Source organism: Phascolarctos cinereus, unplaced genomic scaffold, assembly GCF_003287225.1.
Source record: "Phascolarctos cinereus isolate Bilbo 61053 unplaced genomic scaffold, phaCin_HiC Scaffold_7;HRSCAF=346, whole genome shotgun sequence".
Lineage (NCBI taxonomy): Eukaryota > Metazoa > Chordata > Mammalia > Diprotodontia > Phascolarctidae > Phascolarctos > Phascolarctos cinereus.
Genome location: NW_027556180.1, coordinates 20,875,885 through 20,892,454, shown reverse-complemented (window position 1 = coordinate 20,892,454; position 16,570 = coordinate 20,875,885). Strand labels below are relative to the sequence as shown.

The 16,570-nt window shown below is 43.5% G+C and overlaps 1 protein-coding gene across 1 annotated transcript; it reads right to left on the bottom strand.

Annotated features, from left to right (window-relative positions):
• Positions 1–2,131: 2,131 nt before the first annotated feature.
• Positions 2,132–16,346, bottom strand: CUNH3orf80 (chromosome unknown C3orf80 homolog). The gene is made up of 4 exons (XM_020989054.2): positions 16,295–16,346; positions 15,309–15,401; positions 5,769–5,884; positions 2,132–5,460 (listed from the first exon to the last, which is right to left on the bottom strand). Exons 1-4 carry the CDS (start codon positions 16,344–16,346, stop codon positions 4,543–4,545), a joined length of 1,179 nt encoding a protein of 392 aa, XP_020844713.1. The 3' UTR covers positions 2,132–4,542.
• Between the last annotated feature and the right edge of the window lie 224 nt (positions 16,347–16,570).

Genomic DNA, 16,570 nt, shown 5'->3' with positions numbered 1-16,570 from the left:
TTCCTTATCAGTTCAACCATGAAATCTTTCCCATATAATGTAAGCTTCTGGAGGACAGAGGTTGTTGCATCTTTGTTTTCATCTCTATCCTAGCACAGTGCTTTCACATAGTAGGTACTTCATAAATGAGTCCCTGAAAAGTAGGCAACCAATCTTTGTTTGAATGCCTCTGCTGAAAGGAAACTCACTGCTCCTAAGGCAGCTCATTCTGCTTTTGGATAGGGCTAATCAGTTGGAAAATTTACTTATATGACAGTCAATTTTGCCTGTCAATTCCCCTCAGCATTCCCAGTAATGTCCTTTGGAGCCTTCTTCCACGTGATAGGCCTTCAAACAGTTGAAATGTTTGATGCCAGTCATGTTCTACCCTGTACTTCTCTTCTCTAGATTGTAGATGCTCAGTTCCTTCAACCACTACTCCAGTGGAATGACTCTATGGCCCTGAACCCTCTTGGTCACTCTCCCCTGGATTCTCTGCTTCTCATCAATGGCCTTCCTAAAAAGTGATGCCCAGGACTGAAAATAATACTACATATGTGGTCTGACCAGAGCCGAGTACAGTGGATCATCATTTCCTTAGTTCTGGATGTTATGCCAAGGTTTTTTTTTTCCCCAGGGTTTTATTGTAATTTGAGTTATTCAACAATTTTTTAAATTCTCTTCATACACACAGTATTTTATTATTATGGCTAAAAATTTGGGATGTTTCTAAAGCTGTATCTATATTTGCCCCAAATATCACAGCATTTTGAAGAATATTTTAACTTGAAATTTTAAAAATGATGTTGTCCTAAAAATAAATAAATTAATACAAAAATAAAAAATAAAAAATAAAAATGATGTCTCCTTTACTGGGTCATTAATATCATGCCTTCTAACTGTAAGGATAGCCTGAGCCCTCTGCTTTCTCTCAGTGACCTCAGTAACTTTCATGGGTTTAATTATTACCTTTATTCAGATGACTTCCATATCTTATAGCCAGCCCTTGTATTTCTCCTGAGCTGCAATTGTCCAGTACCGACTGCCTACTGGGCATTTCAAACTGATTATCTATAGATATCCTCAACTCAGCAAGTCCCAAACTGAACTTCTTTTCCTTACTGCCCACTCCCAAATATCCTTCTTCCAAACCTTCCTATTTCTATTGGCGAATTCTTTCAGTCATTGAGTGCCATTCCTGGCTTCTCAATTCCACTCATGCCACATATCCAGTCCAGTCCCAGATCTTATATTTTCTACTTCCAAGACATCTCGTACGTTATTTCAAGTCCTCACCACCAGTCCCCTGGACTAATGGAATAGCCTTCTAATTGGCCTCCCTGCCTCAAAACTGACTCCACTCCAATTCATCCTCCAAGTTTGACCATTGTAAAATCTAACTCAATAAACTCCAATAGCTGCCTATTAACTATACAATCCTCTGACATTTAGAGCCTTTCCTAACATGGTCCCAGCTTACCTTTCCTGCCTTATTACACATCATTCTCCCAAACACTCACTACGATAAGCCAAACTGGTCTCACTTACCCATCTTCTGCACAGCCCTGGCTGTGCCTCATGCCTGAAACACAATCCCTCCTGACCTCTGGATCTTACCAACCTTAGTTTTTTTTTTTTTAAGACTGAGATTAAGTGCCACCTGCTCCAAGAAGCCTTTCCTGTTCCCCCTCCCAGAAGCCTGTGGCTTTCTGATCAAATAACCTTTGCATTTATTTGTTTATTTATTTATTTTTGCCTCCCTGGCAAAACTGTAAGCTTCCTGAGGGCATGGACTACTTTGCTTTTTTTCTTTTTATCTCCAGTATCCACCACATACCTGCCACTTGGTAGCCTTCTTATAAATGTTTATTCATTGATTGATTGATTCTTGGGGGTAGAGGTAGAGGTGAAAATAAGTATTGATGGAAGAATATCGCTAAAATTACAAACCTTGAGCCAATGGTAACAAAGCAACATGAATGCTCATGAGATTTTCTTAAATCCTGCATTATTTTGCCCAGCATAAACACAACTATAGACAATTTTAGACACTGTTAAAACTGCTTTTAAACTGCAAAAATGTTTTCAGATGTTAATATTCAGTTATACAATTCATTCACACGTATAAAAATATGTGTATAGAGGATTTTAATGCTTTACTGTATTTAGCATACTTCCAATATTTTTCAAATATTGACAAATGCACAAACATGTAGGAGTTTCAAAGTAATCAGACCATTCTTTGCAAATACATTTGTGACATTTTGCAAATTCCTCTAACAGAATTTTTAAATACAAAGAACATCATTTCTAGATATACATGTTATACTTGATAATTGCTTTCTTGGGATAGCATTTACCTTTTCCAAAGCAGAGGGACTTTGCACCCCATTCATGATTTGAACATACAAGCATACATTATTCAGAGTGTACACTATACATAGACAACATGTATATATACAGCATACACAGTGCATCCAGCCTATAGTGGCATTTCATATTACTATTTATTTGTAAGACATTCCACAGAATGAAAAGGTTGATGCAATGTTGCAAATTTTATGCTTATAAGATTGTTTATTTTGTTATTCACAAATGTTACACCACAAAGCAATTAGTTATGTGTGTGTTTTAACAGTCAGAGGTGTTACAATGGAGTTTGTGGAATGTATTCCCAATGAGAAATGATAGAAGGATGCTCCATGGCAAGGCATATATATAGCTATTATCTTCATAATCTCTGACCTATGGGATGATGGGTGCAGAGGAGGCCTATTGGAGGCCAACAGTAGACTACATAATATGTACAGTTGCTATAAAAGTTATATCTTATACCACAGTACTAAAAATAAAATATATTCCTCTCAAATAGTGAAAATAAGGTTATCCTCAATATTTATGTCACATACTTATCTCTTGTTCGTATTTTTTTTTGTCCTAAAGTTTTCTTTTTCCTAATGAACCAACGCCCAAGGTATTCCTGAAATAATCATGACAGCCTGGGAAAGCAAGTTCCTGGCAGCCTGTGGCTTGAGGGAGGAGATAAACATGAGCTAGTCACTTCAGTAGCAGAAGTACCCTCCTCTTGCATTAAATAAATTCTAAAAATATAAATAATAAAGAGCAAATGAAGGTAATTTGCTTTTTCAGGCATTGAAAACTGAAAAGGCCAACTGTATCTTATTTTGAATACAATATTGAAAATAAACAGTAACTGGTCTTCCTCTGGATTGATGAAATAAATTATAAAAAAATTCTATGGACTTCAATGCATAAACAGTAACAATCTGCCATATTTACTTAGTTAACATTCCACGACACTCTTAAAGATAATTTTTGTGTTTCAATTGTGGGAGGTATCTTATTATCCCAAACTTGGCATCTGTTCACTAAGAAATCCCTTTCTCCACCTTTTCTCTTTCTCCTCCTCCCTTCTCTTTTTCTCTTCTCCTGCCTTTTCTCTTCCTCTCTCCATTTCCTCTCTCCCCTTTATCACCCTCCTTTCTTTTCTCTCCCCTCTTCTCTCTCTTTCCTCTTTCCCCCCTCTCCCTCCACCTGTCTTTCTTTCTGTCTCCCTAGGCTTTCTTCTTCTTTTCTCTTCTCTCTCCTCCTTTCACACCTCCCTCTTCTGGCTAGCAACATCAGCTAATTTGACATGATTTACTAAAGACACCATTTTTAGAAAAACTCACTTCCTGGCAGAGAAGGATTTACTCACTGAGAAGACTAGTCACTCATTACCCTGCAATCCTAAACCCAGATTTAAACCTTGAGGGTAGGGGGTTGGGGAAGGAGGTGAAGAGACATATTCATTCTATCCCTTTCTTCTTCGTCACCGTAAAGAAGCTCCGCAAGGCTGTGAAGAGATGCAGGTCTTTTAAATTGACACCGTGATGCTCTAGTAACCAGGCACTTACGATAAATACAATTAATAGTAAAGGCTTAAGAGAAGTGGGTCACTCTCAAAGCTGCTCTCCGAGGTCCTGGGCCACATCGATGGCGTTGAAGAGCTATCCACTGGACAGAATGAAATCCGAGGGAACTTAAGGTCCCAGGGAAGGGGTGGGGGCGCTCCCCCTTTGCCAATCCTTTCACGTCAAGAGTGTCTCTGTAAGGTGGAGCAGGAGAACTAAGGTGTGAAGCTGAAGCTGGTAAAGAAAGCAGAGGCGGCGGGAATTTTTTATAACCCTGCTGCCACATTGCTCCCAGGGGCAGCTGTAGCGGGGGTAGGAGATGGGGGCAGCTCCCAGGTCTCTGGCCGCCCTTCGCCCCGACATCTTGCCTCCCCCCCAATAATATTCACTGGGGGGAGGGAGCAACTTCTAGGTCTCTGGACGCCCATCGCCCTGGTACCTTGCCCCTCCTAGAGCAGCCGCCGTTGTTGAGGGGGAGCAGTTCCTAGGTCTCTGGACGCCCCCTGTCCCGGTATCTTACTTTCCAGAGCACCAGCCGAGGAAGGAGGTCTCTGGCCTTTACCGTCTCAGCCAAAGCAAGGGGCGTCGGGACGGGCAAGGCTTGGCCGGAGAGAGGGAGGGACGGTTTGAAGGTCCGGAGTCCGGGCGCTCAAATGAGCGGGTATCTTCCCTGGGTGCTGCCTGGGTCGCCCCCTCGGGGCTGGTCGAGCACCGCTACGGGCAGGACGAAGTCCTTGGGGATGCGCGGCGGCTGCTCCTGCAGCAGAATGGATTCCTCGTACGTGGGCAGGTATTTGACCTCCTCGTAGCTGGGCAGCTGCAGGAAGAGGGGCGAGGACACCGCATGCAGCTCATGCTCGGAAGAGGCGCCCCAGCGGCCGCTGCTGCTGCTGCTGTCCAGCAACGAGTCCTGGGATGTGGCGGCAGTCTCGTGGAGCCCCGACGGGGCGTCGTCCGGCTGCGACCGCCGGCCCCCGGGAGCGGCAGCCAGCTGCTGGGGGGGCTGCTGCTGCTGCTGCTGCGGCTGGGCCGGCTGGCGCCGGTTGTACCTACGGGGGCTCGGGCAGATGATCCTCTGCAGGAAATAGCCGATGGCGAAGAGCACCAGCAGGATCAGGAGCCCCGAAAGCTTTCTCACAAACCAGCCCACGTTGTCCAGGAACGTGTGAAAGGGCAGCTTGCAGCACTTGACCTCCGTGTACGTGACATTGCCAAAGTCGCAGCAACGCTCCTTTTCCCCACAGGTCAGCCCCCCGCAACTCCAGCCCTGGGAGGGCGGTAGCAGCAGCGGCAGCAGCAGCGGCAGCAGCGAGGAGGCGCCGGGCCCCCCCGAATCCTGCAGCTGCCCAGGGCGACCACATCGCCTGCCAGCCCCCCTGCTCCCTCCCCCTGCCCCACCCCACCCCTTCCGCCGCCTCCGGCCCCACCCGGCCAAGGGGGAAATTGCCTGACTGTCAGTCCTGCCGTCCCGCCTGTCTGTCTGTCTGTCCGTGTGTCCTTTGCCTGGCTGATTGGGTCTGACTCTGTCCGTCTGTCCCGTGTGCGCGCCTGGCAGTCTGTCTGTCCACTGGTTCCCCCCCACACACCCACCACCGGGAGGAGCCCGGCTTGGCTTGCTCTCCCTCGGTTTCTATCTCGCTTCCTCTGTCTCCCTCTCTGCCTGGGTCTCCCTTTCTCCCCCGTGTCTCCCTGTCACTTTCGTGTCGCCCTCGCCCTCGTTCTCTCGCTGGTTCTCTCTGGACAGCTCTACCTGCCAGAGCCTGGCTCACATCTCCAGGAGCTGGCTAGAGGAGTAGGACGAGAAGGAGGGACGAGGAGAAGAAGGAGGAGGAGGAGAAGGAGGCGGCGGCGGCGGCCAGGATGCGGGGCTCTTGCGCTCTCTCCTCTCAAAGCCCTGATCGCCGCGTAGAAAAATCGGGTGACCTTAACCCAGCGGGCCCAGCCGCATCTTGTGCCGCCCAAGACAGCAGAGGCAGTCTGCGCTGAGGTGCCTGGGGAACGCGGAGAGTGGGGCAGTCGGGGGCATCATGTCCAGGCCCACTATCCTCTTCACCTCCTCCTCTCCTCCCTCTCCCGACCCCTCCCGGGGCGGGAAGAGTTAATGAATCCGCGCTCCGTCCTCGAGCCTTTAATCTTTATTAATATATCTGTCCTCCTCTCCTCTTGTCAAACAGACCCGGGGCTTGGGCAGGTTTAAGTGATTGGATTTCCCCGTGACCGTTATTTAAATTTACTTGCTACTGGGATTCGCTTACCATACTTCTGGTTTTCTTTCTGATTAAAAATTGATGGTGACCATTTAGTGGATGTTAATGGGCTTAATGCAGCTCTTGGTCCGTCAGGGAGCTGGGAGGAAGGGACTTGCAGGGCAGGGTAGTTCACTTAAAGGCAGGGCCTGGGGCGCTGGGGCACTGCCGTATCAGAGTTGTCTGTTAATTTGTGCAGAGAAGCCTCCAGCCCAGCTAGACATGTAACAATCATGCTTTGCCCAGGTCTCTCTCTGCAGGTGCACAAGAAGAAAAAATAGCTTTAGGAGAAAAGACATCTTGCTAAGACAGACTGGCTAGAAAGTTGAAGAGGGATCCCAATTAGAGGGTTCAGAAAGATAAATTTCGGGAGTGGGGTGCTTCCAGACATTCTTTCAGTCATATCTGACTCACTGTGATCCCATTTAGGGTTTTCTTGGCAAAGGTACTGGAGTAGTTTGCCATTTCCTTCTCCAGCTTATTTGACAGGTGAAGAAACCGAGGCAAACAGGGTTAAGTGACCTGCCCAGACTCACACAGCTAGTAAGTGTCTGAGGCCAGGTTTGAGCCCAGACCCAGCACTCTATCCACTTGGCCACCTAGCCTCCTGGGAAGAATAGGACTCCAAAACTAATACCATCTCCATGGGAGTGCCAGAAGGAGCAGCTATGCAGGGCTATAAACATGGCTGTAAGGCTGAGGGGTCCATTTCAAGGCTGTTATTGCTCCAAAGGTTTTTCTTGAAAAATCCTCTGTCCTTTTCATTTAGGACTCAGGGCAGCCAACAGAGTGGATTTCATGCTAACATTCTCAGCGCAGACTATCTAAGCTGCCAATAACCACAATGCCCTTTGTAACTAAATAGTCAGATATGGCGGCTTGATGGTGGGATCCAATCCAAACAGGTAGTGATCAAGAGCCTGCCTGGCATCAGGTGCTCTGCTAGAAGTTGATAAATGAAAGCAGTCTGCCCTCTGGGAGCTTACAGTCTCCTGGTGGAGATACAGGTCAACATCATATGTAAATGATTTTGAGGAGGGAGAAAGGATCAGGATTTTGGGGAATCAGGAAAGATTTCCTGAAGAGTTTCTGTTGTTCAGTCGTGTCTGACTCTCTGTGACCCTGTTTGGGGTTTTCTTGGCGGTGGTTTGCCATTTCTTACTCCAGCTCATTTTACAGATGAGAAACTGAGTCAAACAGGGTGAAGTGACTTACCCAGGGTCACACAGCTAGTAAGAGTCTGAGGCCAGATTTGGAGGAAGATGAGCTTTCCTGACTTCATTTATGGCACTCTATCCACGGTGCCACCTAGCTGCCCTGCTTCCTGAAGAGATAGGCCTTGAAAAAAAAAGAGAGATTAGCCAAAACCCCTACTATGTATGACTTAGTGGAAAGAGGCCTGGATTTAGATTGTGCTACTTTTCTCTCATGTGAATGGAAGCGTGTTATGTCATTTTTTGGAGGGTTCAGTGTCCTGATCTGTGAAATGAAGGGATTAGATTAGGTAATCTCTAAAATCCCTTTCAGTCCTAACATCCCAGAAGGTTATGATGCTTATTAAAACAGATTGAAATACGAAAATGACTTTTTTCCAATTGAGGGTTTTAAAATTCGTTTACACCAGACTTTACTAATAGGATGCATTGATTAGAATTGGAAGAGGAGATTTCATGGTCATTGAGAGAAGTAAGAATTGGTCAGTCGACAAGCATTTGTTAGGCACCAATGTCATGCCAACCCCTGTACTAAGCCCTGAGGATCCAAAGAAAGGCAAAGACAGTGCCTGCCCTCCAGGAGCTCACACTCTAATGGGAAAGACACAATGCAAATAAATATCCCTCCAAGTGCAGGGAAGAGAAATTCCAAGTAGATAGAAGGTAATCTCAGAGCATTGGGATTAAGGAGGGGAGGGGACCAGGAAAGGCCTTCAGCTGGAGGTGGGATTTGAGCTGTTTTAGAAGAAAGAGGGGGAAGCTGGGAGACAGAGGGAGGAAGAAGAGCATTCCAGGCATAAGGGACAACCAGACTTCTTTTTTTTTCTTTTTAAAATGAGGGGGGAAAAAAACTTACAAGAGTCTACTCTTAGTGGGGGATGGGGAGCAAAGATTTCCCTTGGAATAAGATAAGAGAGATGCTGGGTAAGTGTATGGCATCTGGTCTTGGAATCAGGCTACTTAGGGTGTAGACTGGACTCTGTCCCATTCTGGCTGTGTGAAGTTGGGGAGGTCACCTCAGTTCTCCAGGCCTCACTTTCCTCCTTCAGTTCAGCAAACACTGACTAGATGCCTACTGTGTGTAAGGCACTATGCTACGGGCATGGGACATAAAGATGAAAAATGGTACAGTCATGCTTTCAAGGATCTTTTAGTATCAAGGGAGATACTGTTTGTCCTTCCTTCTTAAAGACCATGACACCAGGAGGTATGTACAAAAATAAATGCTATACAAGTGAGAGTGAGAAAAGCATGTAAAAGGTCAGCATTCAAAGAAGTTAGTGAGGAGTGGGTGACACTGTAGCTAGAGAGATCAGAGAGGGCTTAATGAAGCAGGGGGCATCTGAGCTCTGCCTTCAAAGAAGAGAAGGACTTCAATACATAGAGATGGGAAGGCAGACTGTTGTAGGAAGGGAGGCTGCCCCAAGGAAATGCATTCAAGGTTGAAGAATGGCTCTGAGTCCAGTGTGAGTGGGACACAAATTCATGAAGAGAAGTAACATGAAATAAACTTGAAAATATATGTTAGTGGCAGACCACAGAGGCCCTTGAGTGCCAGATTATAGAATTTGGGTCATATCTTGGGTAATGAGGTGTCCCTGAAGGTTTTGGGGCTGGGGAATGATATGTCCAACCTCTGCATTAGGACAGACCAAAGGAGGGGTGTACTGTGATAGTCAAGGCCATGGGACCATACACTTAGAGACAGAGGGATCTGAGAGGCCACCAAGTCTGGACCCTCGTTTTACAGATGATGATATTGAATCCAGGAGAGTGTCTTGTTTAAAGTAGTAGAAGTAGTTAGTGGCAGAATCAGGATTTGAACCCAAGTCTTCCTGATTCCAAGATGGTCATGTCATCCCCATGCCATGCTATCTAACCATAATAACAACATTTATAATAAAGGTCTCCTATTTGAAACTCCAGGTTGTTGCTCTTGACGTAAGGCTCTGGATTGGGGGAGATCAGTTTTCCAAGGCTCCGTGATGGACTCAGTCAGTGGTTTGTTGTGATATAGGCTATCATTCTCAATTTCTTTTTTGCTATAGCTTACTTATCTGCAGATGGTGTTATTAACCTGTTTTGTAAATCTGGATTAGTTAAAGACCTCCAAGCATACCAAGATACTCGAATGAAGTCATTCTTTGATTGCTAGGTTAATCTTGCCAAATTAATCTACTCAGCTAATTTTAACTGAAAACTTTCTATTCATGTTGCCATTGCTAGGCTCTTATACAAGAATAAGTCCTGTGAAGGCAGGAGCTATAGCTTATCTCAATTTTGTACCTCCCCCAACACCTAGCACTATGTTCTGTATGCAAGAAGTGTGTAAATAAAATGACTATTTGTTGAAGGAAGAAAGGGAAGAAGGAAAAAAGGAAGAAAGGAAGGAAAGAAAAAATGATAGAGGAAACTATGAATAGCACAACACAAATGTATTCTTTATTGTTCATTGTTTGAAATAAATCTCTCAAAGACTCCTTTCTGAGGAAGTTAGTTTTTTCATGTCCTACCACTATTACATTCATTGGGATGTGGGCAAATTTGAGCAGTGGAGGTTAAAACCTTTACTTGTGAGCTAGCTTTGTTTTTATGATCCTAAAGAAAAAATATTCAATCTGTGACGACATGTGAGCGGTTTACTAGAACAGCCTATATAACCGGTGGTGAGTTCTGTGTGTGCCATTACAGAGAAAGATTACTTGCTGGAAGTTCCCATTTGTTATCTGATTTTCTAGGGCAAGTACAACTGAGTACTTATGGAAGATTATGAGGGAGACTAGGAAGGAGTGATCTACCCATTGTGAATCTAGTAACCATGACACTTAAGCAAATGAAATAAAATACAGTACAATCCAATATAAGAGGCATTTATTAAGCATATACTTCATGTAGGACACTGGAGATAGGAAGATAAATGAAGAAGCACTCTGCTGGGGAGATCAAATTTCTAAACACTTAAGGATACATGTGATTATTGGAGGGAGAAAGGATTAACAGCTCAGGTTTTAGTAAAAGTTCCCCATAATACATGACCTGAACCTTGAAGGAAGACAGGAATTCTAAGAGGCAGAAATGAGGAGGGAGTGGATTCCATGTCTGGGGGACAGCCAGTGCAAAGTCACAGAAGTGGGAGATAGAATTCTGGGTGAGTTCGGGGAACAGTAGACGCATAAGCCAGTTTAGCCAAATGGGAAGCTCAGGAGTCGGCTGACAAACATTTATTTTCTTTTATTTTTTCATATTTCCACATTAGTCATGTTGTGAAAGAAGAAACAGAACAAAAGGAAAAAAGCCATGGAAAAAAAAAAGAAACCAAAGAAAGTGAAAATAGTATGCTTCAATCTGCATTCAGACTCCATCAGTTCTTTCTCTGGATTTGGATAGCATTTTCAATCACGAGTCTTTTGGAACTGTCTTGGATTCTTGTGTTGATGAGAAGGGCTAAGTCAATCATAGTTGATTATCACACAATGCTGCTTTTACTGTGTACAGTGTTCTCCTGATTCTGCTAACTTCACTCAGCATCAGTTCATGTAAGTCTTTCCAGGTTTTTCTGAAATCAGGCTGCTCATCATTTCTTTTGCATGCTATTATTCCATTATATTCATATATCATAACTTGTTCAGTCATTCCCCAATTGATGGGCATCCCCTCAATTTCTAATTCTTTGCCACCGCAAAAAAGCTGTGATGAATATTTTTACACATGTGGGTCCTTTCCCCTTTTTTATGATCTCTTTGGGATATAAACTTAGTAGTAGTATTACAGGATCAAAGAGTATTCACAGTTTGATTGTCCTTTGGGAATAGTTGACAAATATTTATTAAGAAGTTATTATATGTCAGGCACCTTGATAACTTCTAGGGATAAAGAAAGAAAGGAAGGAAGGAAGGAAGGAAAGAAGGAAGAAAAAAGGAAAAGAGAAAAAAGCAGTTCCTACCTTCAAGGAGCTCACATTCTATTGGGAATAATGAAATAAACCCATAAAGAGAAATGAGGACCAGATTGAAAGGGCTTTACATGTTGTGCTAAAAATGCTTTTTAAAGTATTCTGTTTTTCCCTTAAAAAAAAGGAATCAGTGATAAATGGTCAAAGGATATGAACAGGCAAGTTGTCAGAGGAAGAAACTAAAGCAATCTATAGTCATATGAAAAAATGTTCTAAATCACTATTGATTAGAGAAATGCAAACCAAAATTACTCTGAGGTACCACATCACACCTATCAGATTGGCTATCATGACAAAACAGTACAATGATAAATGCTGGAGAAAATGTGGGAAAATTGGAACATTAATACATTGTTGGTGGAGTTGTGAAATGATCCAACCATTTTGGAGAGCAATTTGGAACTATGCCCAAAGGGCTATAAAATTGTGCATACCCTTTGACCCAGCAATGCCACTTCTAGGTCTGTATCCCAACGAGATCATAAAAATGGGAAAACAACCCACAGGTACAAAAATATTTATAGCAGCTCTTTTTGTGGTGGCAAGAAATTGGAAACTGAGGGGATGCCCATCAATCGGGAAATGGCTGAACAAGTGAATGTAATGGAATACTATTGTGCTATATAAGAAATGATGAGCAGGCAGAAAAAAAAAACTTGGAAAGACTTACATGAACTGATGCAGAGTGTAATGAACATTGTATACAGTAACAGCCACATTGTGGGATGACTGATTTTGATAGACTTGGCTCTTCACAGCAACGCTAGGATCTAAGACAACTCCACAAGATTCATGATGGAACATGCTGTGCACATCCAGAGAAAGAGCCATGGAGTCTGAATGCAGGTGGAAGTATACTATTTGCTCTCCTTTTCCTTTGCTGTTTTGTTTTATTGCTTCATTCTCGTGGTTCTTCCCATTAGTTCTAATTGTTCTTTACATCATAACTATTGGGAAAATATGCTTAACATGAATGTATATGTAGAGCCTATATCAGATTGTATGCTGTCTGGGGTGGGGGGAGAGAAGCAGGAGGGGGAGAAAATTTAAAACTCAAAATCCTATGGAAATGAATGTTGACAACTAAAAATAAATAATAAGAAAAAGGAATTAGAAGAATTCTAACAGAATGTCTTGTCACCTGAGAAGAAGAAACCTGTGGTGAATGAGGACTAATTGATTCTAAACTATTCAAGAAAAGGGTGAGAGCTGGAATCCCAGGGGAGACTGGGTTTTGACTGGACGTCTTTTCTTTCCTACTTAACAGTCCCTAAGCATATTCTTTGAAATATCCCTGCCAGAGCTGCGGCCCCATCACTTCACCTTTTGATCTCAGTTTCCCTTGATTCATGTTGAGGCAAGAAAAAGAAATTGTTGGCTTGAAATACTCTAGGGAATGAATACATGATCTCCTTTCCTCTGAATTCTCATTGCCCGCCCTCATGTTTGCTTAAAGCACATTCAAATGAGGTGGCTTTATCTCGGAGAAAACCATAAATTGGAGTGACTCAGGGAGGGAGGTTGGCACTCATGCCACATTCCCTAATCAGTTTCAAAGGGATGGGAAGAATGCTGGTTAAGTACAAAAATGAACTGAGACTAAAATTGGACACCCTGTGAGATGAATACGGAACTACTGAGACAAAGAATGAAGTGGAATTGGGCAGGAAGTGGACTTTTGTCTATCATTGTCAATTATAGCAAAGCTTTCTAAACATGATGGGTCTGGACTACTTTAGTTTGTTCCTGAAGTCCCTTTAACGTCTCATCTGTAAGTCTTTCTTGTATATTTATTTACCTCTCTCTCTCTCTCTCTCTCTCTCTCTCTTACACACACACACACACACACACACACACACACACACACACACACACACAGAGATAACTTACTTTGCTCTATGCAGCACAGCCCTTGAGAGAGGGAGGAAGGCAGCTAAGGCCTGCTCTTCTGTAACATGATACTGAGTCCACAGGAGGAAATGTCCTCCCAATATCAGTGAGTAATCTGCTTGTGTCCTCCAGCACAAGGAATTATATTCATCTTTTTTCTCTTGTCTCCCTCTGCTATCGGTCTCGCTGGTGGTTTTTCTTGTCTTACTCCAAATCATTTTGTCCTTTTAGCACTAGATGGCTAAACAATGAATAAATCTAAAAATATGCTAGAGAAATCAAATACAGATACTGCATTGAGGGTGGAAAAAAAAAACCACTGAGGAAATCACGGTAGCTTTAGAGAAGTCTGAGGAATGACTGACAATTTCCAAGAGCTTAAAAAGAAACAACCTATGTGGTTTCCCCAAGGAATCTCCCTTAGAAAATTCCTCTCTGGTAAAAATAGGATTGAGAATCAGTGTTGACTAGTGCATAGAGACCTAGCCTTGGTATCAGAAAGACTCAATTCCCTTTGCCTAATACTGGCTAGACAAATAACTCAACCTTTCAATGCCCTGGGTATCTCTCTAAGACTTTGACTTGAGTATGAAAAGAATTTCCATACCAAGAGTTTCCCACATTGATGAATTTATAGATCTGCACCAGTTTGTCAGATTTTAGATTTCCACAAATTGGAGGCCTTGCAAATCATATTCTCCTTACTGTAAAATGACATGATACTAGATAATAATAGGTCACATTTATATGACATTTAAAGATTTACAAGTAACTTTCCTGAAAATAATCCCACAAGGTAGGTATTCTGAGGACTATTATCCTTATTTTACATAAGAGAAAATTCATAAAAGAGATTGAATGACTTGTCCAGGTTCACACAGCTAATAAGAGGCTGAGGCAGGATTTGAACTTAGATCTTCTGAGTCAAAGTCCAGTTTCTATCATCCCACTTCCATCCCCACCATCCTGCTCCCATTCCTACCATCGCTTCCCAGGGCTTAGAATAGAGTCTATTTCAGCCACTTTTGTTAAAGCAGTATTCTCACTTGCTAAACTATAGTGTCACCAAAATGTGAGTATGTTACCTTAAGAATCATAATTTCCTCATTTATAACATCTGTAAAATTTGCCTTTAGTCCCTAGAGAAGCGTAACAGAAAGTTTTTGTGTGTGTGTGTGTGTGTGTGTGTGTGAGTGTGAAAGATGATGATTGTGATCAAGGAAACCCCTGATTTGTTGAAGTGGAGCACCTCCCAAGGAGCTAGAGCCCACCTCTGGCTCCATGGGAGGTGCCTCATTCCAGCAATCAGAGGTTCTAAGTATTTAAAGTATCTTTACACAGCAGAGTCAAGGTACCCCCCTCCCAAAGTGCCAACCATCTTAATGACTTACAGTCTGGGATAGTCTGCATGATGAAAAATAATTGGCTCCAATCTGTGGTTGCCCACTATATAATCATAACCAAGGGAACTATTCAGAGGCTGTTAAACAGTCACAGGTTAGTAATACTTGGAATAGGGACCCAGGAGAGAGTCCATTAACAGTAACAACATGGATGTACTTAGCACCTTTCTCTGAAAGCCTCAGAGCTCTTTCCAGACATTACTTAATCGATTCACAAATCTTCTTTGAGCAGTTAGGTGCAAATATTGGATATTTTCAACATCCTCAAATAGAGAAAGGAATGTTTCCCTCTAGGGTAGCTTTTAAAGCTATTCTAGCAATATCCCAAATCATGTTACTTATTTGTTTTAATTATGGTTTTTTTTGTTCAGAACTGTGATTTCATAGGGGAAATCCAGGTGTGTAAAGTCCCTCCCTGGGTGCAGATGGGCACATCCTGAAGACAGGTGACTGAGAGCCTAAGAGAATTGTCTGTGGCACTGAGATTTTATTTGAAACCAGTTTTTTTCCCCCCTGATTCTCAGGTGATTTTCTCCATTCCATGCCCATGCCTCCTTTCCCAAAGTCCTGTGGCTTGGAGAGGCTTGAGGGTGATCTGGGAGATGTTTAGTATTTCCTCTGCAGTCCCTGTTCCATCTTCTTTGGCTCATTTTTTCCCCCTCTGTAATTGGTGCCAGCCCTCCCGGGTCCCGAGGGGATATTGGATTCACCCGCCAGGCTTGATGACTGACCCAGGGGAAGATCGGTTTCCTCCCTGCTGTAACTGAGGTAGCTGCCAGCTAAGGCGTTCAGGAAGATCTGTGCTAGAAAGGAAGGTGGAGGAATGGTCAAAGCCTTACAGGCTTTCAAAGTGCTTTGTTCCCAATGACAGAGCAAGGCAAGTACCTCAAGGAAGGTGTGGTTTCCACATGCATGATCTCACAGTTTGAGTTGGAAGGCACCTGGGGCTATTAGAATGTAAGTTCTTTAATGGAGGGGACTGTCCTGCTTTTTCCTTTATATTCTCAGCACTTAATGAGTGTCAGCTGCTTGATTGACTCCAATTCCTGAATTTTACAGATAAAGAAACTGAGGCCTGAAAAATGAATTGTTTTGCCCAAGGTCACACACATGATAAGCGTCAGAGGTGGAATTTTAATACAGATTGTCTGACTTCAGAGACAGTTCTTTCTACTGTATCATGCTGAGTGAAAATGGGATTTGAACCCAGGTAGGTGACATAATGGATAGGGCATCGGGCCTGGAGTCAGGAAGACCTGAATTTGAATCTAGGCCCAGACACTTACTAGTTGTGTGACACTGGGCAAGTAAGTTCACCCTGTTTGCCTCAGTTTCCAAGAAAACCCCAAATGGGATCACCAAAAGTCAGATAGGACTGAGCAATGACTTCTGATGATAAATCCAAGATGGCAACCCACCCACCCCTTCTAAGCCTATAAGTTCCTGCCCATGTCCTCCCAGGAATCCTCCACAAGTCTGCTTGATACTGTGAAGAGCTCCTCCAGGTCTCTTCAAATTTTGTGGGTAGCAGTTCAGGCCCTGGGTTTTCTCTTTGTGTTAGCCTATACCCATGCTATTCAATCAGCTCATGAGAGGTAAGTCATGGAATTATCATTGTCCTCATTTTACAACTGACCCTCAGAGAGGTGATGGACCATGCCCATGGTCACATACCTGACAAATATGGGAGCCACACTTCGGAGCCAGCTCTCAGGTCTCCATGGCTCCAGGTCCAGCGATGTCTCCATGATGCCACTCTGCTTCTCAACAAGAGGTCAGGCAGTGGGCTGATGGGAGCCTAGTTCCACCTAGACCATCCTCTTCATTTTATAATTGAGGAAACTGAGGCCCAAGGAGTGGAAGTCACAGGATGTCAGCATCAAAGACAGCAGGGTTTGAACCCACATCCTGTAATCTTTCTACTATACCAAGCTGCCTCCAGGTTTCGTCTGGTTTTCCCTCCAAATGATAG